General features: G+C 37.0%; 4 protein-coding genes across 6 annotated transcripts; 3 read left to right on the top strand and 1 right to left on the bottom strand.

Annotated features, from left to right (window-relative positions):
- The first annotated feature begins 607 nt into the window (after positions 1–607).
- Positions 608–4,301, top strand: LOC124179338 (27 kDa glycoprotein-like). Its single transcript, XM_046563582.1, has 10 exons — positions 608–690; positions 1,028–1,114; positions 1,246–1,402; positions 1,512–1,760; positions 2,494–2,627; positions 2,863–3,306; positions 3,454–3,625; positions 3,738–3,905; positions 4,045–4,159; positions 4,274–4,301. The coding sequence occupies exons 5-8, from the start codon at positions 2,588–2,590 to the stop codon at positions 3,901–3,903; spliced, it is 822 nt and encodes a 273-aa protein (XP_046419538.1). The 5' UTR covers positions 608–690; positions 1,028–1,114; positions 1,246–1,402; positions 1,512–1,760; positions 2,494–2,587; the 3' UTR covers positions 3,904–3,905; positions 4,045–4,159; positions 4,274–4,301.
- Positions 4,302–6,383: 2,082 nt separating this feature from the next.
- Positions 6,384–8,222, top strand: LOC124179342 (glucose-induced degradation protein 8 homolog). Of its 2 annotated transcripts, none has more exons than XM_046563590.1 (4): positions 6,384–6,702; positions 6,834–6,961; positions 7,068–7,462; positions 7,921–8,222. In XM_046563590.1, exons 2-4 carry the CDS (start codon positions 6,841–6,843, stop codon positions 8,107–8,109), a joined length of 705 nt encoding a protein of 234 aa, XP_046419546.1. In that variant the 5' UTR covers positions 6,384–6,702; positions 6,834–6,840; the 3' UTR covers positions 8,110–8,222. The 2 variants fall into 2 exon arrangements, with proteins under 2 accessions (XP_046419546.1, XP_046419547.1); XM_046563591.1 differs by having other exon boundaries at positions 6,388–6,702; positions 7,933–8,222.
- LOC124179337 (nucleoporin Nup35) lies at positions 8,212–10,557 on the bottom strand. 2 transcript variants are annotated; one of them, XM_046563581.1, is made up of 3 exons: positions 10,242–10,557; positions 10,027–10,137; positions 8,212–9,779 (listed from the first exon to the last, which is right to left on the bottom strand). In XM_046563581.1, exons 2-3 carry the CDS (start codon positions 10,135–10,137, stop codon positions 8,910–8,912), a joined length of 981 nt encoding a protein of 326 aa, XP_046419537.1. In that variant the 5' UTR covers positions 10,242–10,557; the 3' UTR covers positions 8,212–8,909. The 2 variants fall into 2 exon arrangements, with proteins under 2 accessions (XP_046419537.1, XP_046419536.1); XM_046563580.1 differs by having other exon boundaries at positions 10,302–10,556.
- A 145-nt stretch (positions 10,558–10,702) lies between these two features.
- Positions 10,703–12,569, top strand: LOC124179343 (proteasome subunit beta type-6). Its single transcript, XM_046563593.1, has 5 exons — positions 10,703–10,877; positions 11,126–11,193; positions 11,330–11,461; positions 11,953–12,227; positions 12,312–12,569. Exons 1-5 carry the CDS (start codon positions 10,794–10,796, stop codon positions 12,437–12,439), a joined length of 687 nt encoding a protein of 228 aa, XP_046419549.1. The 5' UTR covers positions 10,703–10,793; the 3' UTR covers positions 12,440–12,569.
- The last annotated feature ends 9 nt before the right edge of the window (positions 12,570–12,578 follow it).

Below are 12,578 nucleotides of genomic sequence, written 5' to 3'. Positions count from 1 at the left end.
GTCTGCAGTATTTGTTGTTTGAAAATATTTGTGTATATTTTGGGTCAGCGATTGAAGATAAGTCGACCACCAGGTTTCGACCTATTATCAACTATGTTCATATTACCAAACTGTATTATATTTAGAGTTGGTGGGTGAAGATCAGGCTGTGGGTCATGATCTTGTGTAAAAGACAGTCGACTTCTAACTGAAACTCACACGGTTACTGTAATTCGGTCGACGAAGAAGCAAAACAACGCCTTTGGGACGCATTGCAAATTCTACTACATAATCGTTTTGAAAGACATATTAGTTGATCATAGTTTAATCGCTTTTTAGCAAAATGAAGATACTCATCGCTCTCGGTTTTTTTTTTTTTTTGTCTTTGGTAAGTCACTACATCGTAGCTAACGTCCTCACAATGCGAGTATCTAGTCCATAATCGTGCTGTGAGGTGTATTTTCCGCTCGTCTATGAGTTTGACATCTAGAAATTTGGTATGAAATAAAAGTATGAAAATTTCTCGACTGACTTTTTTCCCGTCAACGAGCCGGATAAAACTCGCCCAGCAGAGTGTACGTACAATTTTCACCTCACTCATTCTTGTAAATTCTCGCTTCTGCAACAGGAATTCTGAACTCGGACATCGCTCAAGCGAAAGATCCGAAGAAGCTTCCAGTAGAATGGGACTACTTAGAAATCCTCGAAAAGGTGAGAATCAACCGTGAGAATTTGATGATGCACCCTTAAGGGAAAAGTGTAAAAAAAATGGCCGACCCACCCTCACGGAAGAAACCCCCCCACTTGGGTGTAAATTCGTACCCCCAACTCATAGATAATGCTAATTTCCCATAAGAAAAAAGTTAGGGGTACGAATTTACACCCAATTTGGGGGTTTCTTCCGTGAGGGCACTGCGTTCGATGCTGCCGTTCAAGGCTTGGTAGCCTTACAGAATACAAGAAGCCCAAGTGATTTGCGACGCCATGCAGAGTTTGAAATACTGGATGATCCACGACATAGATGCAATCAAACCTTGTTTTGCTCCAGACGAACGCCGGTTTGCCGAATTTCTAGTAAACGCTTCAATTCCAATAATCGAATATGTTTGCGAGAACAATGGAAGTCACCTCTTAGGTAAATGACTTCTGCAATATGGATAAAGGATTATTAGTTGATTCAACCACATTCTCATACTGCCTCCAAACTTATACACGCATATTTAGTGTATAAAAATTTTCAATTTTCTATAGAATTTTTTTCAACAGATGGGGTCGAAAGTCTCGATGCAAAAGAGGATATTATAGATGTCTGTTTCCTCGACGATTCAACTTCCACTGAATCCACTGAGGCCAACGGCACCAGTGCCGAGATTCGAAGACATGAGATTTTCCTAACTTCTGTCGTAGATCTAGAAAGTTGCACGTAAGCGAAACTCCGCATGTTTCGAACCTGATGGATTTGTTTGGTAGGGATGTTGTCATGCCGTCGATAAACACCCAAACTGACAACGAATTATTCTCTCTATCCGCAGCAAGTTCGAAACTACACAAAATTGTGTCGTCGGAGAGTTGAACGGATGCACGCAAAGGACGACTTCGAACCTCGTCAATTCCATCTTGAATATTGTCAAGAAAGAATTAGGCTGTGAAGCGCTACTCAATAAAATACGTGCAGGATATACTACAAATCAACACTCTGTATTGGAATTTGAATTTTTTGACAGGCAGAATTTATGTCTGAAGTGATGCATATTTGTAAAGCGGAAGACCCCAGAGACCGGGTAACTTTTCCAATGTAAAATGAATTGAGAATCGAACGTTGCATGATCGATGTAATACCACTGAATAGTTAATACTATAATTATTAATTTTTAATCGCTGAGGAATTTGCTTCATTAATGGAAGAGAGAGAATTACGCATTACAAATAAAACTGCATATTATTTGAAACAACGTTAGTATTATGTTTAAAGTTTCGTCAAGAGTAACGATGCCCACTGTTACAATTACTTCGGAAGTTTTTAATTAAATTTATCTGTAATGATTTGCGAATAGCATTTCCATTTTTGACCCGTGAATGAGAGCTGAATAATTCAAAATCTGGCTCTATACGTTGTTACGCTGCAAGAGCAATTCAACGTTGATTCGTTCGTTATTAAAGCCGGAAATTAATAAGCAATATCTTCGAATATGTCACAGATGATATCAATCATACAAAGTACATCGAACTTTAAACTTTCTGATCATACTTGGCTGTTATCACCTTTGTTTTCTCTTTAGCCGAACTGTCATTATTTTACTATCAAAAATTTTCTCGGTAAGCGTAGTAACACTGTGATAATAAAGTGTCCATAGACGTATCGACAAGATAAGGTCTGACTCTTCGTTCGTCGATAATTGCAAGAATCCGTATCATAAACACATGTGTTTACGTTTGGATATGTAGATCAGCTTGTGGATGCCAAGTCAGTATAAAATGCAGTCAATTTCTAACTTAAAACCACATGCACACTAGAGTTCGACCGGCGAAGAATAAAAACAACGTGTCTGTGAGTTGTAGCATCGTATATAATCATTCTGAAAGACAAATCGGTCTGCTTTGTAGAAAAATGAAGATTCTCATTGTTCTTGGGATTTTTTTGATTGCTGGTAAGTTCCTCCGTTAACATGAAGGTCTAGTTGATATAATTTCTAATCCATAGTCCTTGCATGAAATATAATTTCTGGCTTTCGTTTAGCTTCACCATCTAGAAATTGAGAATCATACATTTTTATTTAATCTGATAAATTTTTGCCCGTCAGTGAGTTACGTGAAACTGTTCAGCAAAGTAGCTCTTACGATCTTTGATTCGCGTATTTTCGTCAATACCTGTTTCCTCAACAGCAATCCAAAACGCCAACATCGTTCAAGCGGAAGATCCAAAGCCTGCACCTGGCATAAAGCTGCGTTGGGTCAGTTTTCTTAAGACGAAGTTTCACCATTTCAATGGAAAAGATAGTGACATTGACGATCAACAGATAGAAATAAAGTGCAACAATAATGGTGGACCCAGCGCGTACAATACTATCCGTCAAGGCATGGAACGCTTTCGAATTTCTATTGACTCCATAATAAACAGTATAAACACTACCGTTGATGGGCAAACGGAGAAGGATTTCGCAGAGGTTTGTCGTTCTATGCAGAGTGTAAATGACTTGCTAAACTCGACCGCGAACACAATCAAACCTTGCTTGAACCTGATGGAACGCCGGGATCTCGATTTGAACGTGAACGTTTCATTTTCAACAGTGGACTATGTTTGCCAGAACAATGGAAGTTCCCTCTTCGGTAAGTGAATTTTGGAATACAGAATACAGAAAAGACTATTCATTGTGACAATTTCATTCTCATAATACTTCCAAACCACATGCATGTTGTGTTAGTATGTGTAAAACATTCACCATTGATTGTTGTAGCATTTTTAATTTCTTATAGAATTTTACGCGACCAATGCAGTTGAATGTTTGAACGAGAAATTGAATGATTTACATGATGATTGTACAGCCAACAATTCAGTTTTTAATCATTTCACCACCCACATTGATAATACTAATATTCCACTGGTATTCAGTCCTCCAACAGCCACCATACAGGCGATCTTGTGCACGTAAGTAAAACTGGACATATTCCAAACCTGTGGTGAATTCTTCGTATGAATATTCCTGTACACCCCTTCAATATAGACTCAATCTTATAATAAATTATTCCTTCTTCAACAGTGATATAGATAGAGCGCAAAATTGTTCCGTTAGAAGGTTGAACGAGTGCAAACAAAAGAGAGCTTCGAAATTCGTCAACACTTTTTGGAATATTTACAAAAAGGGATTAGGGTGCGAAACGATACTTAAAGGGATTGCAGCAAATACTACTGCAAACAGTCCGTAAATGTAAGAATACGTAATCTAACAAAGCTTGAAGTGCAATGTGTTACAAGTTATATATTAACTCTTCTCAAACTCACTAATTTGTCACTTAGACTGTATACTCGAAGTATGTCTCAAGTATAAAAGTAACACAATGTTACAGGAGTGATATGCTAAAATAGCATGCCATCATCCCTAATACTGCAACAAGTACTAGATAAGTATATGCTACTAGTGGTTCCTGTTCTTCGGGAAATGAAAATGTCATCCCACACTAGGTAATTCCTCTCATTTAAATCTGCATAAACATCCCTGCTTATTATCTAAACCACTTATGTTTAATTTTGTTATAACGGAGTTGTACATTATTTTATTATTTCTGTTCGTGACAGATGTTTTAAATAAAATTGTTCTGAGGAGGGCCCCCATCAGGGCTGAAACGTTAACACAATAAAAAAGTGTTTTGATGTCTCGACCTTCATATCCAAGAATAATATTACTCAACAATTCACCAAGGTCAAGAAAAAAATCGTCTTCATAAGTATATAGCATTCGTACCGCGCAGATGTTGGTTCATGGTACTATGTAATAAATCTATTGCAACTAAACAGTCAATGTTTTAGCGATTATTCCTCTTGTAGATACATAACATATATTTTACTCCATTCCGAGTAAATATTCATTGTCGTTTGAAATGAAAATTGAAAGAATTTTTGTAGGAGTTGCTTTTGCAAAAAAAAAAAAAAAAAAAACGTTCGCGATGCATACATAATTCGTAAATTTATTTGATATTGCTTACAGCATTAATTACGAGCAGCGACGTATGATAGCGAACACTATGATAGTCAAAGCTCGAATTTTAGTTTTTCGACAGATCGAGTCTGTATTAGTAATGCATATTCGTAAAGCGAAAGACCTGAGAGACCAAATAAACTATCACGATGGAGGCAGCTACTTTCCAATTTAAAATTATTATACCCGTTCATTAATTGTGAGTCGTAAATCAAGAGAAACGTAATCGATGTAATACTCCATACTAGACACTTCATTTGCAAACCTCGAACATATTTGTAAACGGAAATGAGAAAATTCTGTACTCCAAATAACACTTATATATTTTTGCTATAACTATGTCAGTAAATAAGCAAACACATTGTAAATAGCATTTTATATTTTTCGATAAATTGTATACGGCTTTGAGCTGTGAGTATATAATAAACAGTTACGAAAACCTGCAATTAGTAACATACTTTACTGTAACCTCATTTTTTTGCAAAAATGCATCGATCTGAATGGATTATTTTGACAATCGATTTATTAGCTACTAATTATTGATATTTTGTACTGATTCTGTGCTGTCAATTAATCATATGAATCGATTCTTCATGCTGAAGATCGATTTGATGCAACTTCAGAGCGTGATAATAAGAGTACGCTTATCACCTATCCGGCACGAAAGTGTAGAAAGGATGGTAACATTGTTTGATACCAAAAGTGTTTCAAACAGTTTCAAAAAGGATCAAGCCTGTGCTTTATAATCTTTACATCCTACAGATTGCAATGATTGTTGATGGTATATCGTTTTAGGGAGTTTGTTAATTTCTCGTTCACCAGTGGTATGTATTTTGAGGAGTTTTGCATATCATTTCTTGTATTTTTCAAAAGTTCAAAAATACTTCGATCTTGGCGGGATTGATCTTTTGTCATGAAATCGATTCAGGAATTGATCGGTTATGTATCGGTTCAAATCGATTATCAAAATCGATTCATTCGAAAAGATCCGTGAACCCCTTACAATTAGTTTTCACTCATTTTTTAGGAAAATTTCTAGTGCAGATATTTCGCTATGAAATTTCCAATGGAAATTTTGTTCTACATAAAAGATTGATTTATCATAGTACAATGTATTCCTATATACGTTCAGAAAATATTTACTGGTATAATCTTCAATGTTAGCTGCGATTAATCGGTTGAATACCTGTAATAACGCAAAATAAAATTTCATTTCTGGAACCGCGACGAGTGTATGCATTTTCCTACCCGACACATTATCCGTACAGGTTTCCATGCTATACGAATTTGAATTTATTTATATCATCATGGAAGAATGAGTTGTGAAGCCATCAAGAATATGCAGTGATGTGGGATAATCAGTGTTCATATATTAGGCTACTGTTTAAAATTGATAAAAACCGTATTCCGGGCCTATTTCAACTCTCTATGGTTATGAATTCCGACGATAAAATAATTTAAGATTTACATACACTGCTTTGCGGGAACGAGTGGTCGCGATCGGCTGCACAATTATCGATGATATGAGGGAAAATTTCATATGTCTAATATTCTGCGCTCATCATTCGCAATTAGTAGCATCCTCTGACACGAAATAGGTTATTGAAACTAGATTCTGATGTGCTCGGTCGGTAACCGCCCAATACTCTGCCATATTAAGCATCAGTGTTCGCGTCAGCGAACGCTACTGAAAAACCCGACATGGCCTCTCTTACAATTAAGCAAAGATCTCAAGGGTCCGTTCTGCACAACAAAGGCACAAACTGAAATGCAAAGTGCAGAAGGTTTCTCTCTGCAAAGTGTTTGCGTTGACTGAAGAATACTGAACACATTGTCAGAAAAACGGTGAAAGTAGTTGGTCTATCTATAAAGATTATAGTTTCTATGATCATTGGTAAATCCGAATGCGTTGTTTATGACGTTCTGGCGTGGTGACAGTTGCGAAAACCTTTTAGTGAGCTAAATTTCGACGATATTTTCTGTTATACCAGTTGGATCGATTAATTTATTCTGTTACGACGATTGGCGGGTAGGTTGAAGATGTTTTTACAACCAAAATACCGAGTCACAGGTGGCGCGTACATTCTTGCAGTTCAATTGTTGTCAAATTTCACAATTCATTGACCCCTAAAATATTTATTTCCGCGTTTCCCTTCGTAGGGAAAAAATGAGTTTCCCAGACAACCAGGACGACATGTCAAAAGACGAGTGGGTTGCCAAACTCGAGGATGGGTCCCACATACAACGTGTTTCCATGAATAACCTAATAATGAATTACCTTGTCACAGGTAACCTCAAGTCACGATTTGAGATCTTATTTAATATGACAAAATGAACCAAAGCAAGTACGGGATTCACACAAACTCTCAATCCACACTTTATTTCCATGTTTAGAAGGCTTCAAAGAAGCAGCGGAAAAGTTTCAACAAGAATCTGGAGTCGGGCCGACGGTTGAACTAAATTCTTTGGATGATAGAATTCGTATTAGAGATGCTATCCAAAATGGCCGAATTCAAGAAGCCACTGATCTGGTCAATCAGCTACATCCAGAGCTTCTGGATAATGACAGATATCTTTATTTCCACCTGCAGCAACTTCACCTTATAGAATTGATACGTACTGGCCGAATCGAAGAGGCTCTCCAGTTTGCTCAAGAACAGTTGAGCGAAGCTGGGGAATCTGATGACAATATATTAAGTGAGCTGGAACGTACCTTGGCTTTGCTAGCATTCGATGAACCACACAAAAGTCCCTTCAGTGATCTTCTGCACCCAACGCACAGACAGAAGGTAAATTGTCGTAAGCCATGTAACTTGATTGAAGATCTGTAATAATAAGAATATCCTAAGTCAAGAGTTTTACCCACAGTATTTACAATTGAACTAAATTTAAGAACTTACTGAAGACTGTATTCTATTCTGAATCCATCTCGCATATTTTCAACTACATACTATTTGCAATAATGATACGCAACTAGGTTTTTCTAAATAGCGGTAGGAAACCATGAAAACTTTTGTTTGTGTATATTCCGAATGCAAATTGCTCAGATACACACCGCATTCACATTTTAAGTCATTTCAGCTGCGACTAAACTGACACAAAAAGTACTTTAACCTTTTAGCATTTCTACATCAAATTAATATGTTTATAAACTGAAAAAACTTTTTGAGATAAGTATGACTTGATGAAACTTCTGTTTACATGCTATTTCATTTTTTTTTTAAACCCAATGTCCTCTTAATATTAATATATGTTGCAGATTGCAAGCGAGCTGAATGCCGCCATCTTAAAAATGGAACACCGCGAGACTACCAGCCCTAGACTAAATAATTTATTAAAAATGATACTTTGGGCTCAGGATGAGCTGGATACCAAGAAAGTGAAGTATCCCAAAATGACAGATTTGGGTAGTGCCACAATCGAAAATCCAAAGTAGTATTAATTAAGTAAAATGATGTTATAAGACATGTCAGAATTCAGAAATTTATTTATAGGAATATCCTTGGTAATGTGATTAAATTAAGTCTTAAAATAAATGTTTATCTTGTATTCAACTCAACTTTTTATTCGTGCAAAATATATTTACAAGTTTTAAACCCCACCACGGTATTTTACTACATTCTTAAACACCCAGATCCTGTGTGTGTTTGGATCAGAAAAATGTTAATAAAATTTTGAATTGCACTGCCCATCACGTTATGACAAATCTGAAGAGTTATTAATACACGCTCCTTGACTGACTTGGATAATGATATACAGAATAAAAAAATCTGTTTTCTTTATTTTATACACAATTACATGATGTTTGCCTACAGGTAAAAGTTAAAAAAAATTAGCAGTGTACCGTAACTTTAAATGACATCAAGTTAGTACGGAAAAATTCATGTCCAATTCTTTACACAATAGAGTACGTCATGAATGTTAGAAAATATATCTTTGCAAATTACATACTTATATTCTAAAAGTGACATTGGCATTTGTTATTTACTGTTAATTGTTGGACATTCAAACATACGAATCGATCCCATATCGATGTAGCGTGACAATGATGGTATAAGATGGTTAATTGAATACAACGAGTCGACTTTACTGCACCCTCAATTACAAAAATTAATATTTATCACTTGATGCGAACAAAAAAACAACCGTACAAAATTATACTAAAATTCGTCAGATTGAAGAGTAAAAACCGAATGGAGTTGCGAGATAAACGCAGTATGGTGGAATTGCATCGAGCTACCAAATGTATTCATAAATTTTTGAGAAGAACCCTGTCGACTTCTGTGGCACGTTTTGAGGCATTACAACTGCTTGGGGGCTCAAATGTTGGTTATAGCCTACCGCTAAAGGACGGGCATTCTGTATTCTTGGCGAAGTAGGTGGTAAACTACTCGCATAATCAGGAGATGAAAAATTTATTCTATCTGATGTAGAAAAGCACCTGGTGCCACTACTCAATTTGGAAAGGTTATCTTTTTCTGATCCCAAAACTACTCCCTCATCTGTGCAAGGAACAACGCCTATCATTGTAGAGCCTGAAACAATGTTGCCATTGCACGCCAAAGCTCTGTGTGCATCTTGCTCTGACGCACATTTTAGATGGATCCAATTACCCTGAGCGTGAGGAGCGCCACGTTTCTCAACTACACGGACTCTGCTGGATATATGAGATAATACGGCGTTTATAGCATTTGGAGGAAAACCAAAGACTGTGACCCATTGCTGAAGTCCTTGCAACGGTTCGTTAAGAGAAAGGTTTGCAGGACTATCCAAGAACAAAGTGTTGTTCAAATTTGATCCCGTCAACACTCTCGACTGATTACTAGTAACATTCTGACCCACACTGGGACTCTGCGGCACCATTGACTGCGAAGTTTCAAGTGTATCAAAAAGTCCTCTAGTTGGAGGACCACCAGATTGCCCCTGTGAGCTGATTTGTGGACCACTGGGGCTCGTTACGTTACCAAACATGGCTTTTTGGCGATTCGTACGGTAGTCTGGAGTGCAGTAGTTCGAACTAGGTGATGATAAGCCTCCACTGGTAATAGATCCGAATTGTGTATTTCTTGGGGTACCTTGGGGACTCATTATATTTAATCTAGCGGTCTGAAGCAGAACAAAATAAATACGAATAAGTGAGATGCTGCTTGGTAGAATTCGCACTTGTAAAATACAAACAGGATCTAGGCTTACAGCAAAACAAATAAATTGCAAGTGAATGAACAAGGTTACAGGTTTGCCTTCTTAAAAATTTTTGAGTTTACAGAACTGACGAATTACAGAATTATTATTTTTTTGAGAAAAAAAATTGAAATGTCGTTACAAGACGACTTCGAGTTGTTAAGATTCTTACAGGATTAGCATCTCCCAATAGGAAATTAGGTAGATATGTGGAGTTTGGTCCTGGACTTCCTGGTGTTTGGACTGGACTTCCAACAGGAGATCCAAGGGTCATGGGCTCCATCTAAAAATACACAAATTCATTCAATTTGCCATCAGAAATACACAATACAGGTAAAGTTGGCTAACAAAAGAGGTTATAATCTAAATAATAATTAGTTTTTATACTTCGTAGAAAGAGAAATGCTCAGATGTTAGACTTGAGCTATTTCTGAAACTTCACCATACCTTGATCTCTTGTAAAATATTCTTCTCGCTATAAATAAATACGTTTGACAAGTGATTGCAATCAAAATCAACAGCCGAAAATTTTAAACGGTGAAGTATGGAGTTTATCCCTCCATATCCCTAACCGTGGGTTACAATACTTCAAGAAAAACCACACTTTTTTTTTACGATTTCCAGGTATGAGTTACTTTCCTCAAATCCGCTATGAAAGAGTGATGCAGTGTCGAAATTTGAACTCTTTCCGTTCATTTGTTTAATATAAAAAGAAAAGGGGTGAGTTTGCTCGGTCGGTTAGGTAGAAGTACTACATGACATTGGTCGTCTGGTTTTCGCCGTTACGCGAGAATGAGATTGTCATTGTAATAACACAGCGACTCTCAGATCTATCTGGGTAACTTTTTTCGTGGCGTCGCAACAGTGACCACGGAGTTGTCGGTAGAATTACAGAACATATTAAACGTCGCTAAAATATTACGGATAAATTTTGGGAGTATGGCATTTGTCGAAGCCCCCTTTCAATCAAAAACCATGGATTCGATGGTGCCGGATTGGCTTTCAGCCGAACACAGTACCGGCGTAAGTTCGCCTTCGAGTTAAAAATCAGCCGTTTAGCGTACAAGAAAGTTTGAAATTATTATATGACGTTCACTTAGGTTAGAATGACGGTGCATGTAATTCTTTGACCATCACCCATGATTAGTATTTTCAATTTTGAATGGATGTAAACGCTTAAGAAAAGTCTTCTTGCACCTCCGAAAACAAGCAACCGACACATCTTGTTTTTCCTCATTTAAAAATTGGTATTTATTCATTCCTCTTTCCAGACATCAATCATGGCTTGTGAATTCGAAGGCGGTGTAGTAATCGGTGCTGATTCACGAACCACTACAGGGTATGTTGTTCAATGTAACCCAGATCTAAACTTCTCATTTTTATTTTCTGTGATTCTTGAAGTAAATTTACCTTGAAAAAATTTGGTTATTTGTCCTCTTCAGGCACAAAATAACATTTCACTGACTGATTTTCAGCGCTTACATCGCCAATCGAGTCACAGACAAGCTCACCAAAGTGACGGATCACATTTATTGCTGTCGTTCAGGCTCTGCTGCAGACACCCAAGCTATCTCAGATATAGTTTCGTACCACCTGGCTTTCCACCAGTGAGTCTATCAACGAGATTGACATTATCTTCGAATTACTGGAGATATATAATTCTTAATTTATCTGCAAAGCGTGGGGTTCAGAGTAGTAAACTGGAGTTTAATACATTTCAAATGTTTTGTAGCACTGTTTGATAAGGATAATCAATATTTTACTCGTTATGATCCACAAATAATTTTAAGCTTTTATAAATGAAACAAAAAAGTTGAAGCCACATGGTCTTATTATTTGTAATATGTTCATATATGCTGAAGAATTTTAATCAAACTTTCAAATGACTTTATAAATATGGGAAATTGAACAAAACATCTGCAAATTATTTGTGGACCAGAAAGAACTACTTGTAACTCTTGGGAAAATCACTTTGGGATCCTAGTTAATACCTCACATGCTGTATGTTCTTCATCTCTGGGACCTGTCAATAAATATTTGAGGAAATTAAAGCTAAAAATTCCACTGTGATAATCAAATTCGTGTTTTGAATTCTCAGAATGGAACTTGGTGAACCACCTTTAGTCGAGACCAGTGCAAATGTATTTCGTGAGTTGTGCTACAACTATCGAGACTCCCTTATGGCAGGCATTTTGGTAGCTGGCTGGGATCGTCGTAAAGGTGGTCAAGTTTACAGCATTCCTTTGGGAGGCATGTGCGTGCGCCAACCAATTGCAATCGGTGGCTCTGGTTCAAGCTACGTTTACGGTTACGTAGATGCGCATTATAAGCCCAACATGACCAAGGATCAGACAATAGAATTGGTCAGCAACAGTAAGTCACTCATTTCTTATTTGCTCCATGTTTGGTGTGTTTCATCTCCTTTAAATCACTGCATTCCTTTATTTCTTTTTGCAGCACTGTCATTGGCCATGTCACGTGACGGTAGCAGTGGTGGAGTCGTAAGACTTGGTGTTATAACTAAAGAAGGCGTTGAAAGACGAGTCATCCTCGGTAATAAGCTGCCTCAATTCTACGAGGGATAAATAAATTATTTCTACAACCATTTATTACATTACATGTCTTAAAGTGCCCTGTGTACTGTTTTAGCTGTTCAGCTGTAATCTGTTTAACTGGTTTTCCTTCAATTTTGGTAAATAAATGACGGAAACGAAATCAACTTTT

This window comes from Neodiprion fabricii, chromosome 4 (assembly GCF_021155785.1).
Source record: "Neodiprion fabricii isolate iyNeoFabr1 chromosome 4, iyNeoFabr1.1, whole genome shotgun sequence".
Classification (NCBI taxonomy): domain Eukaryota; kingdom Metazoa; phylum Arthropoda; class Insecta; order Hymenoptera; family Diprionidae; genus Neodiprion; species Neodiprion fabricii.
This window is presented reverse-complemented; position numbering and strand designations above follow the sequence as displayed.